Raw genomic sequence first — 13565 nt, 5'->3', positions numbered from 1 at the left:
ATAGATAAAAGATTTGAGATACTAACAGAAGCTTGTGAAGGAAACTTCAAGCTCAAGTCCAGTGTAAAAAGTAGTTCATTGTGACAGATTAAATTGTGTATAAAAGTCCAGAGAAAGAAGAAAAAGGATTACTTATTGTGGGGTAGGGTTTTTGCAAACTGTTCAACCAACCCCCTCTTCCCCTCATGTTTTGCACCATAAACAAGTTAAATTGTTGTGAGGAAAAAAGATGTAAATTCTTTTTAATAGGAAAATATTTTCTATTGCATTCAAAACATCAATATCTTGTCTGTTTCACTTTCTTCATAGCAGATCTTATCATTGTTATAATGCACTTCATTTATCCTTAATTTTTTAATTAATGATTGAAGCTAGCTAGGGGCCCTGCTTGGATTTGCGAATATTCAAATGCAAATGCCTTCATCATTATTCAAAGGCTTCTACTAGAGACTAAATAACAACTATGCTAAAGCAGGAAAGCAATAATGGAGATTGCTTTGGTCCTTCAATGTCAATTTATATTAGAGGGGTCAAATCATATTATTCTAACAAAGTAATGATTTATCACTCAGTGGATTGCATTAGAAATATCTTTTGATGAAATTTTTTTGTGTATAATTATACAACCATAATATTCTAACGAAGGTTGTTTTCTTTTTTTTTTGGATAAACTGATAATTGCCCTTCATGTGACTCGAACACAAAATTTTTTAGTATAATTAACTACAGTGACTATCGCGTTTGTCATATTCAAGAATGCATATAAAAGTATTAATATACAACCATAATATTCTAACAAAGGTTGTTATCGTATGCAATACTCAAGAATGCATATAAAATCTTTTAATATGGACTTTATAATTTTTTAATATGTAAATTATGTTAATTATAGACTATTAAATGATTAAAAGACAAAATATACAATTTATTACGCAAGAAGTTCAGTGAAACTTGAAAAGTTTTCTTTTGTTAGTTAACAATCTAATGGATAAATGAGTTAAACATACTGCTATATATATATATTGAAATAAAAGTATTAATACCATAAAAAAATTTACCATATATATTTTTTTTTTTTTTAGGTAACTAGAGTATCCAAGCCCACACTGGAGTCTGCTTAATCCTTAGGACCACGGAACACTTACATGCCCAATTAACCAAAATAATTACACAAATGTGATAAGTACCTCTCCTACGACTCGAACACACTAGTGACTAAAGGATTTACCATCCAGCTAAAAGGGGAGAGGTAATTTACCAGATTTTATCAACATTAAATGAAAGATGTTGATAACTTATATTTGAGACTATAACATCACAACTACATGTGAAGATTACTTGAGAGTTGAGATAGATCATTGTTCCAGAAACTTGTACTAATAAACAAAAACATATAAAACTGTTGCCAAGCTACTCAGAAAGGCTAATAATTTTAAATGAATTGGTGGCCAACCTAATTAATATATTTTGATGAGAGAATAAGTAAGATTAGTTAAAGTAAGATTAGTTAACAAGAACTACTTCTAAGTGGTCGAGTGGTTCAACCAGGACTCTAATGATTTGTTCGGTGCAGGATAATGAAGAAATTTTTGAAGCGTATGTGAAGTCATGGACTTCTGGTGCCCTTGACAGAGCTGCAACTCAAAAATCAATGGCATTTACACTGGTCCTGCACCACCTTTCATCTTTCGTATTCCTCTTGCATGCCAGTGGTAAGTTATTACTACAGAATAAGCTTGTAAAGTCTCTTCTGCGAGACTACTCCCGACAGAGGCAAGATGAGGTATGCAAGTTGTTTGAATGCTCTTACTTTTAGTGTGGGACAACTGCTTGAATATCTGCACTTATGTCAAAAGTAATTGTTGCAGTTGTGTTCACAGAACTAATTGAAGCTGTGATAACATTCAACACGAACGTCACATTAAATTGAGAATATACAGTTTAGAGAAGCAATTTTTGAAGTTCAATAAATGGTCACCAGATTAAATGAACTTTTGACTGCATGGCTATCATATTACCATCTTGTGTTGCCTCACTATCCTTTTAAAACAAGAAATGCAGACACTTTACTTGAGAGGTTTATCTTTAAATTTAGCCTACCTGAGAAAAGAAGGCCAATAAATTGATTGTAGTGGTGTGTTATTAATCATACAAAATATTCAGTACCATCATGGCCATCTATTTTTCATTCTCATTTTTTTCCCCTTAACATTTAGTCCCCTTGTTTTCATAGAGCAATATAGGTTTAATCTGATTGCTTTCTGTGCATTGTTGTTACAGAGGATGATGTTTGATCTTATCCGATATAACAAACCATCGCAAATGCATGATCAAGAAGGAGATTCATCGCTGGATCAGAGCAATATAGATAAAAGATTTGAGATACTAACTGAAGTTCATTGTGACAGATTAAATTGTATATAAAAGTCCAGAGAAAGAAGAAAATGGATTACTTATTGTGGGGTAGGGTTTCTGCAAACTGTTCAACCAACCCCCTCTGCCCCTCATGTTTTGCACCATAAACAAGTTAAATTGTTGTGAGGAAAAAAGATGTAAATTCTTTTTAATAAAAAAATATTGACTTTTGCCTTCAGAACATCAATATCTTGTCTGTTTCACTTTCTTCATAGCAGATCTTATCATTGTTATAATGCACTTCATTTATCTTTAATTTTTTAATGAATGATTGAAGCTTGCCAGGGGCCCTGTTTGGATTTTGCAAATATTCAAATGCAAATGCCTTCATCATTATTCGAAGGCTTCCACTAGAGACTAAATACCATACTATGCTAAAGCAGGAAAGCAATAATGAAGGTTGCTTTGGTCCTTTAATGTTAATTTATATTAGAGGGGTCAAGTCATATTATTCTAACAAAGAAATTATTTATCACTAGGGAATGCATTAGAAAGATCATTTTATGAAATCTTTTTGTTTATTATTATACAACCATAATATTCTAACAAAGGTTGTTTTTTTGGGTAAACTTGATAATTGTCTCTCTTGTGACTCGAACATAAATCCATGGATATATTTAACAGTAGTGACTAAAGGGCTTGCCATAATCAAGAATGCATATAAAATTATTATTATACAACCATAGTAGTCTAACAAAGGTTGCTATGGTAATGGTATGCATGTCTATGCAATACTCAAGAATGCATATAAAATCTTTTAATATGGAATTTATATACTTGTAATATGTTAATTATGTTAATTATAGTCGATTAAATGATTAAAAAGACAAAATATACATTTTTGTATGCAAGAAGTTCAGTTGAAACTTGAAAAGTTTTCTTTTGTTAGTCAACAATCTAATGGTTTAAAAGGGGATGAAATACGGATAAATGAGATCCTTGATTATATATATATTGAAATAAAAGTATTATTAAAAAAAATAAAAAATAAAATAAAAACCTGATTTTATCAAACATTAAATGAAAGATGTTTATACTTTATATATGAGAGTATAATATGACAACTACATGTGAAGATTTACTTGAGATAGATCATTCTTCCAGAAACTTGTACTAATTAACATAAACATATAAAACTGTTGCCAAGCTACTCAGAAAGGCTAATAATTTTAAATGAATTGGTGGCCAACCTAATTAATATATTTTGATGAAATAACAAGTAAGATTAATTAACAAGAACTACCTCTAAGTAGTCTAGTGGTTCGACGGAGACTCTCAAATGTATTACTCAAGAGATCTTGAATTCGAGTCTCTTCTCGGCTGCTAATAAGGGTAGTCACTGAAATTTTTACTTAGCCGGTAGTTCCAAGGTTCTGGAAGATTAGTTGAGATGCGTGTAAACTGATCTGGAAACTCTAGTCATAAATAAATAAATAAAATAAAAATAAAAAGATTAGTTAACAAGTCGTGAACCATGTTAAACACAAGATTAGCATGCTATAGATCAATGCATTAACTTTAGATAATTTTTACAACTTAATCATGCAAATTGCCACCTTAAATAATGTTGAATTGGAAAGTTAATATGACCCTTTCGATTAAAATATTTAAAGTAAAGAAACTATAATAGATTTCCTACTCATCAGGATCCCACTGAAAACAACTTTCTCTTAACATTTTACTACCATATATTCACGGAGCCAATTGACAAAAATCTTAATCACATTTGTCAAAACACAGAAAGAGAGAGATGGAGGCAACACAAATTCAAGTGAAAAAGGAAATGGAAGAAGAAGCTCAAACAGAAGTAGAAATCTGGAATTACATATTCGGGTTTGTAAAAATGGCAGTAGTTAAATGTGCCATAGAGCTCGGAATAGCTGACGCCATTGAAAACCATGGTGGCCCCATGACACTTTCAGAGTTATCATCAACTCTCAATTGCGCACCCTCAAATCTTCACCGACTAAGATAAAATAAAATATATGTTTAAAGTTATTTGAGACAATAATTTATGTTTTAGAATTGTTATTATATTTTTTATCTTGTAGCACGTAATAAATCATCAACATGGACACTTTTTTTTAAGTCAAAATATTTCTAACTGCATGTTTGGAGTTTCTTAGTATGAAACTTTTAGTATTTCTGTACTATATTCATCCTCAAGATTATCTCTTTCATCTTCTTGTCTAACTCCAGTAATGATTTCTTCTTCAATTAAAGCATACACGGCATGTTGCTCATTTAGATGATTAAGGAATATATTAATATCCATTTGATTAGTATAGTGAAGTTGTCAATTCTGATCACTCAATTTTGTAATAACTCTTTGATATTAATTTCCATACTATCCTAATGCTACTAAAACAATGAATTGAAATCCTAATACTACTAAAACATGAATTATAAAATAAGAAATCAAAACAATAATTTTTTAATCAAAACAACAATTCTTATAACTACACCTCTATTAAATTATAACTTCTTCGTAGTAATAAACTTAGTTGGCCCTAACATTATGACTATAAAGAGGTTCTACTGTATAGTGAATGTTACATGCTGAGTGCTCATGCAAACTTTATTGCTAAGGGACATTTATATACTACAGATATGTAAAGAAATAAAACTTTATACGTAGATATGTATTTTTTTTTCTTCAAGTAATCCATTCAAAGTTTAATCATATAGTAGCATCAAAAACATGTTTGGGCACATATATTGAATAACATAAACATTATACATATGGAGAATAGTTGATGATTGATCATGTGTGATTTGACCGAACGATATTAATATAATAGTTAAACACCAAAGAGATAAGACCAAGTCTGTCATCCACTGTTTTCCTAATAAATAATACAAATTATTTTTGAAAGTTTTAAATTTTGTGAAGTAGTGGTATGAATATCATTATTGTCTTGATCGATAATTCATCCATGTTTTTGATGCAAATTTGTCAATATGAGTGAGTTTGAATTTGGGAGATAAGTTTTTAGCCATATAGTATCGTATTTTCTTGATCATGGCCATGAATAAACAGTTAAACTCAAGTTTTAGTCCAAGGGAAGCAAGAGAAAGATTGATTCCTGAGATTGATAGGCATCGAGTTAGATCTTATATAACGAACAATAAAGGAGTTTTAGCATGGTAATAGGATTAATTTGGCTGATGGTCAGGTTAATCAACATTTGTTGTGCTTGGTTATTGTAGATAGTAAAATCTACAGTTGATTCGAACAAGGTTGATCTTGTAAGGACGAGGCTATTGACAATCGTATAGACCTGTAAAGACAATGAAGGCAAACGTGAAGGCTCATGGGACACTGGTGTGGTCTAAAGTAGGCACTTCGACGTTCAAGGCTCAAGTCAACACGGTTGAAAGAAATATTTAAGTGAGGTTGAGAGCAGCAAAGAGTTTACCGTGAGTGTTTAGTTAGGGCAAGACTATAGTAAAGTGGCCGGATCACGACTTTACAAAAAGTAAAGTTAGTCGAAACTAAACTTTATGGTGGGGAAAGGCGGCAGTTCTTGAGAGTTGTTACAGATGTATATAACTTCCTAGATTATAGGGATCACACTGATATCCTGGATTATAGAGATCACATTGATATCTAGGATTATAGGGATCACATTGATCTTGTATCCTAATAGAAATTAATCTCCTACCTAGATTAGAACACTACAAGTGTTTATAAATATGTATTATTTTATTCTATGAATGAAAAAAAGAAGCGTGAATATTCATCCTTAATACATTTTTACATGGTATCAGATCCTTAAAAGGTAATTAGGGTTTGGGTTTCAAATTGGGAACACCTGTTTAGGGTAAGATTTGTTCGACACCGCCACCCTAGGGAGAATCAGAAGCCGTCGATCGGCAAAACCCCGAGTTCCGGTCATCAGAATCCCCGCGCATGAGCTCTATGCGCCACCCGAAACTCCAGTCAACAATACCACGCGCCAACGCATGAGAGCGCGTCCACTGTTGACATCTCCTCCGGTTCTCTTCGTCTGCTTCACCGGCACTTGTACAGCACATTTTCGTGCTGGATTGGGCAATCTCTTACTAGTTACTGTTGTCCTTTGTTTGGATATTTCTGCGGGTTTTGTTTTGTTTGGATATTTCTACGGAGTTAGTTGTGAGTTTTTTAGAACTTTATTTTCGTTTGGTTATTGGATTTTTTACTGTGCTTTGGTCTCTGGTTGGTGGTGGATGTTGATTGATTTGGTGTGTCACTGAAGTTTGGTTAATTTGCTTTGTTTTAACCGTTTGTTGGTGTGCATTAGGATTATAGGTTATTTAAGACATGTCTGATACAAAGCCAGTGATGGAGATGATACCGACGATGTCAAAAATTACAGAACATAAGCTCATGGGTATAACTAATTATCATGATTGGCGTAAAATTGTTATATTGTATTTGCGGAGTATTGATAAAGATGATCATATGACTGATGATCCACCTGAGGATGATTCGAAAAAGACATGGCTCCGGGATGATGCTCGATTGATTCTACAAATACGAAACTCTATTGACAGTGAGGTACTTGGCTTAATTAATCATTGTGATTTTATTAAAGAACTGATAAAGGGAATGTTTCTCATATTTATGAAGTGTGTAAGGCATTCTACCGTGCAGAGAAACAAGATAAGTCTCTTACAGCTTATTTTATGGAGTTTAAGAAAACTTATGAAGTGTTGAACATGTTGTTACCCTTCAGTGCTGATGTCAAAGTTCAACAAAAACAACGGGAGCAAATGGCAATCATGAGTTTTCTTGTAGGTCTTCCTTCTGAATTTGAGACTACTAAGTCTCAGGTTCTAGCAAGTCTAGAGATCTCTTCGTTGCAAGATGTCTTTAGTAGGGTACTTCGCACAGAAGGTACCCCTACCGGTTCAATTTAGTGGTGCTCTTGCCAGTCAAAAGAACAACTATGAATGTGGGCGATCACAATTTGGAAGTGGCAACAAAAGAGGAGGGTCAAATAGTAATATGGGAGGAATTGTGTGTCACTATTGCCATAAGCCAGGACACATGAAGCTTGATTGTAGAAAGCTTTAGAACAGAAATAAAAGAAATCTCTCTACCCATGTTGCATCCACCAATGATACATCTGATCAGTTAGTTCTTATCTCTGCAGATGTATTTGCCAAGTTTTCATTGTACCATGAATCATTAAAAGCGTCATCTACTCCTGTCACGGTTTTGGCTAACTCAAGTAAGCCAAATACATGTCTCCTTTCCTCATCCTCCAAATTCGTCATTCACTTTAGCGCAACAGATCACATGTCAGGCAATCCCAGTCTCTTTGCTACTTATCAATCAAAAACCATTTCGAATGTAACTTTAGCAGATGGGTCACCATCCTACGTCCTTGGGTCTGGCACAGTTACCCCTACTGTTAGACCGATCGTCACAGTCTAAAAATTAAACCTAAGTACCATAGTTAGCGGTAAGCAGGATCGAATCCACAGGGAGCAAGACTATCAACCTAATGTATTTTAAGTAGCGGAAATGAAATTGGCAATGGATTAATGAAAACTAAATAAACTAGATGCAAATAATGAAATAGTGCAATTAAAACTAATAAAGACTTTATAATAAAAATGTTGCCGTTACGGTTTTGGTTCGACACGAGACCAACTCACACAATTCTCCTCCACCCTCTACGATCCCCTAAACCTACAAGGCAAGGTAAATCAATGAAATGGTTTCCCGACACTCTAGGTATAATCTATCCTGTCTCACCCGATCACTCAACTTCGATTGGTTAAAGACTATCATTGAACGTCGATAAACGCTACAAGGTAATACCACTATTTGGTACGCGATTAACAAATACAATTTGTCAACACGTAATATCCAATCAACCAACTTCACAATAAACGCAACAATAGTAGAAATTAAATTAAATCCGAACACAACTCAATTACAATCAATGCGAAGTAATGAAAAGCAATATTCATCATTTAATTATTCCAAACCAACGTTTATCATTTAGCAAGTTCTATGAAAATATTAAATCATAATGGACAACAATATTCATCACAAGTTATGCTCAAATCATATTAAAGTATCGAAATCAATCATGAAACGAAAACAAATATAATCCGAAGCACAATACTACCAAATTTCCTATAATCGGGCTCATCCAACTAGTCGAGAGCTGATGAGGAGAGTCGTGGAGTCAATCTCGATCTCGCCTATGCCGTAACAGACAACCGGGAGCTTAGCAACTCATGGTGGTGATGACAGAGGCCGAAACGGTGGAAACGGAGCTGACCATGGAGGAGAAGAGGTAACCGACAGCGATATGATGTGAAAAAGGGGCAAAAACGACCAACGGACAGCTCGGAATATGAACAGCCGCGGTTCGCCGAAAAACATTAATTTTCTGGCAGGTCTCCAGAAAACGGTGGCGGAAATGGGATCCGAAGGTACCGATAGAAAGCTCTGGTGATGGGGAGTTCAGATCAGGTCCTGGGGAGGTGAGAAGTCACCAGAAATGAGCAAGATCTGGCCTGAAGATGAAGAGGCGCGGCGGCAAAATCGCGGATTCCGACGGTTTTCGCGACGGCTGAAGCTAGGGAAGTGTAGATTCGGCCGTGGGGAAGGGAGATCTACCCTTGGGGAGCTGAACCGTCGCCGGAAAACGGCGAAATCTCGCCTGGAAGACGAAAAGTCACAGTGGTGGAAGGCAAAGCGTCGCGACGTGGTGGTTCTCGCTGGTGGTTTGCCGTGGTTTTGACGGGATGATGATGAGCTGTGCACGAGGGAGATGAAACATCACCGGAGGTCACCGGAAATGGAAGACGAAGGGTCGTCGGAAAAGATGAAGATGAACAGCCCCCTGGACGCGATCTGCATTTTTTTCTTTTATAGAACATATTGTAAAATATCAGTTTAGTCCCTACATAATTGAAAAGTGACAAAATCAGCCCCTTAAAACTTGACATTTTACCCCCTAAACAGCATAAATGAGACAAAATCACCCTTAATCCATAAACCACAACCTAATATCAACTCATATACTTTCCAAAATCATTCCAAACACGTTAAATTCATAAGAAAAATATTAGGAAGCGATTTTCGTGAATAAATTCATAAATTCTTTAATTGTCTCAATATACTTCAATTTAATCACAAATTGGGTATTTTTATCACCAAAATAGAGTCACTTCAATGACTCTAACACCTACCCCACAGCTTCCCTTGTCAAATGTCTTACATTTACCTTATTTTCTTTCAATTTGATCTCTGTTACTCGTGCTCTTAACTGTTGTGTTTTATTCTTTCCCAATTATTGCTTGTTTCAGAATCTTGTAACAAAGAAGATTATTGGTAAAGGACATGAATCTGGAGGTTTATATAATCTTGACAGACCAAAATCTACACCTGTCGCTTGTTCTAGCGTTGCATCCCCGTTTCAAGCACATTGTCGTTTGGGTCATCCATCTCTTCCTTAACTGAAGAGCTTGTGTCCTTAGTTTAATAAAGTGTCTACATTAGAGTGTGAGTCATGTTAGTTTGCTAAACATCATCGTGTCAGTTCTAGTCCTAGAGTCAATAAAATAACTAATTCTCCCTTTGAATTAGTTCACTCTGATGTTTGGGGTCCCTATCCAGTTCTGTCTAAAACTGACTTTAGATATTTTGTTACATTTATGGACGATTACTCTCGTATGACTTGGTTATTCTTCATAAAAAATCGTTCTGATTTGTTTTCTTGTTTTAGTGCTTTTTGTGCTGAGATTGAAACTCAATTCAATGTTTCTGTTAATACATTGCGCAGTGATAATGCAAAAGAATATCTATCAGTTTCTTTTCAAAATTACATGACTCAGAATGGCATTCTTCATCAAACTTCATGTGTTGATACTCCATCTCAAAAAAGAATAGCAGAACAAAAAAACAGACATCTTCTTGAAACTGCCAGAGCCTTATTATTCCAAATGAATGTTCCTAAACCATTCTGGGCTGATGCAGTTTCCACCGCCTGCTTTTTGATTAACCACATGTCGTCTTCTGTCCTTCATGGTGAGACCTTGTACAGTATTCTTTTTCCTAACAAAGCATTATTTCCTCTTGAACCTAGGGTATTTGGTAGCACTTGCTTTGTTCGGGACGTTCGACAGTTAGGCACTAAATTAGATCCCAAGTCATTAAAATGTGATCTTTCTTGGTTATTCTCGACTTCAGAAAGGATATCAATGTTATTGTCCAAGTCTTAATAAGTATCTTGTTTTCCATTGATGTTGCTTTTCTAGAAGAAACACCACACTTTCCCTCTTCTCCTTCAGATCGTCAGAAGGATGATGATAATGATGATTTGTTAGTTTATACCTTCACTTCCCCTACACTGATTCTAAATTAGCTCAAGTCTCTAACCTTATCACTATTCCTACGCTCCCTACATCGGCTCCTATCTCTGATCCTGCTCTTGTCAAAGTCTACTCTCGTCGTCCACCTCCTTCTGCTTCATGTCCGACACCAACTTCTTCGTCATCCGATCCAGTTTCAAGTGACGATCTTCCTATTGCATTACGAAAAGATAAACGACAATGTACTTATCCTGTTTCTTCTGATCATTTGTCACACTCATCATGCTCCTTTATTGCTTCCCTTGATTCTATTACTATCCCTAAAACTGTTCATGAAGCCCTTTCTCATCCTAGTTAGCGTAATGCCATGATAGAGGAAATAAATGCCTTCGATGACAATGGTACTTGGAAATTGGTAGATTTACCTTCAGGGAAACAGCCAATTGGATGCAAATGGGTGTTTATAGTTAAAGTTAATCCAGATGGGTTAGTTGCTCGGCTAAAAGCTCGTCTGGTTTGTAACGCCCCACTTGAGGTACGTAATTGTTGTTTCTTCTTTCGCTCTTATTTGAGTTGGTTTCTTGGTATTATTGTTTGATTGAGTGTTGTGTTGAATGCTTGCCCTGAATATGGTTGAAAATAGAAGAAGTTCAGTGTGCCAAGCTTCGCTGGGGCGAAAAATAATCCTCGCCGTGGCGAAGAGGTGTTGAAACCACGAGGAAACTCTCTGGACAGTTTCGCCGCGGCGACAGAAGTTTCCTCGCCGCGGCGACAGGCCGACCAAAATGTTTGCTAAGTTTTAGATAATTTCTTCCCTAAGGGCAATTTGACCACTCTACCCCTAATTAGCAGGAAAAGTGGGGAGTTAAATGTAAGGATTTTTCATGGAGAATATGTTGCTATGGGGGTGTGTTTGTAATGAATCCAAGGATATAGATAGAATTCCCAAAGAAGAGTAAGGGCAAAATGGGAATGCTTGTGTATAAATTTCATTAAAAGGAATTAAGACTTTGCAAACCCTTCATTCTTCTTCTCCATCGCCACTCTCCTCTCTTGCTTCCTCTCAAATTCTCTTTCTTTTGATCAAGGAGTTTTAAAGGGCTTTTGGAGTGATTTGGGGTAGAAAATCAACCTAAGGCATCCTAAGGTAAGGATTCTTGCTTTGGTTGTGAAGCTTTGTGAGTTTTTGTATATATTGAATATTGAGGGTTTTTGTTCTTTTGTTTAAGAGTAGAGAAAAAGTCAAGCAAACCAAGTGAAAGGAAGAGTTAGTGAAGTCTCTCCATAACAAGGTAAGTAAACCCCAACCCAAGTTGAGATTTGGGAATTTTCTTGATTAGGGTTTTGATAGCACTTATGTATGTATGTTATATACATGTTATATGCCATGTTATTGAGGCTTAAATAGAGATTTCTAGTGCTTTGTGATTGTTTATACATTTCAAATATAAGAAGTGAGATGTGGGTTGGAAAGGTAGTTTGAGATGGAATTGAAGGATATTGAGGAATCCTTTTTGGAAGTGTCTTTCTTTGGCAGGATTTGTGGCTATGTGAGGGGGTTTCTCCCCATTTTGGATGGTTAGAGAAAGATTTAGAATTATTGTTATAGTAGAGTTTTATTATGCACTTGAGTTGTTTGATGAAATGCCTAATAGAGGTTTGAGTATGAGTAGTGAACCTTAATTCTTGCAACATTGCATGTTGGCATTTCATAAGTGCATTAGTGGAGATGAACCATCCATAGGCATTAATTGTGCATTGAGAAGTGACCTAAGAAAGAGTAGGAAACTTTGTGTATGCACTTGCTCTATGAGTAGAGAACTTTGTGGATGCAACTACTCTAAGGGTAGAGAGAATGAGAAGTGCTAGAGTAGAGTGAATGAGAAGAGTATTAGAAATGGGTTGATGCTTTGTGATCATCACCCGACAGTTATGAGAATCGGGTTGATGCTTCGTGATCATCACCCGAATAGTTATTAGAAATGGGTTGATGCTTTGTGATCATCACCCGATATTTATTAGAAATGGGTTGATGCTTTGTGATCATCACCCAATAAGTATTAGAAACGGGTGGATGCTTTGTGACCACCACCCGGTTAGTTATTAGAAAAGGGGTTGATGCTTTGTGATCATCATCCGACATTTATTAGAAGTGGGTTGATGCTTTGTGATCATCACCCGACAGTGATTAGAGACGGGTTAATGCTTGGTGATCGTTACCCAAAAGTCATGAGAAACGGGTAGGTGCTAGGTGGTCTCCACCCGATAGTTACGAAAACCGAGTAGGTGCTTCGTGATCCCCACTCGGTAGTCACTAAGAACGGGTTGGTACTGTGTGAATTCCACCCGATAGTCATGGAGAGTGAGATGGTACTGTGTGAACGCCATCTGGCCGTACCTCCGATAAGATGAGGCCATGACGTTTAGTAGAAACAGAAATAGTATAAGGAAAGAATTAAGAGTAATACATACGGGGACAGACAGATGGAGGGTTTTACTTACTGAGCATTATTTTGTGCTCACCCCGTTATTTTTCCTTTGTGGATGCAGGATCTAGGTGCTGATGCAGTCGGAGGGGCGTCGGCGAGCGAGGAGCAATAGCTACACTGTTTCCCCTGTTTTGTCTTTTAAAAATGACTTTTTGTAAACAATACTCTTTGTGTATAAAAGACATATGACTTATAATGAAAAGAAAGTTTTTGGGCCCCATTTTTTATTGTTATTATGCATACATTGTATTAGCTTACAGCAGTTGTCACATGGTTGCTAAAGGATATGCTCAAACTTACGGAGTTGATTATTTTGATACTTTGTCCCTTGTGGCTAAG

General features: G+C 35.8%; 1 protein-coding gene across 1 annotated transcript; it reads left to right on the top strand.

Moving 5' to 3' along the window:
* Nucleotides 1-1618: 1618 nt before the first annotated feature.
* On the top strand, nt 1619-2560 carry LOC116130919 (transcriptional elongation regulator MINIYO-like). The gene is made up of 2 exons (XM_031416599.1): nt 1619-1783; nt 2281-2560. Exons 1-2 carry the CDS (start codon nt 1652-1654, stop codon nt 2422-2424), a joined length of 276 nt encoding a protein of 91 aa, XP_031272459.1. The 5' UTR covers nt 1619-1651; the 3' UTR covers nt 2425-2560.
* The last annotated feature ends 11005 nt before the right edge of the window (nt 2561-13565 follow it).

The sequence above is a fragment of the Pistacia vera genome, unplaced genomic scaffold (genome assembly GCF_008641045.1).
Source record: "Pistacia vera cultivar Batoury unplaced genomic scaffold, PisVer_v2 Contig227, whole genome shotgun sequence".
Taxonomy (NCBI): Eukaryota; Viridiplantae; Streptophyta; class Magnoliopsida; order Sapindales; family Anacardiaceae; genus Pistacia; species Pistacia vera.
This window is presented reverse-complemented; position numbering and strand designations above follow the sequence as displayed.

Excerpts from the sequence above, each read along its gene's own strand:
- LOC116130919 (XM_031416599.1), top strand. The coding sequence starts at position 1,652 with ATGGCATTTACACTGGTCCTGCACCACCTTTCATCTTTCGTATTCCTC. Across the intron at positions 1,784-2,280 it reads CCCGACAGAGGCAAGATGAG|AGGATGATGTTTGATCTTAT; the intron begins GTATGCAAGTTG and ends TTGTTGTTACAG.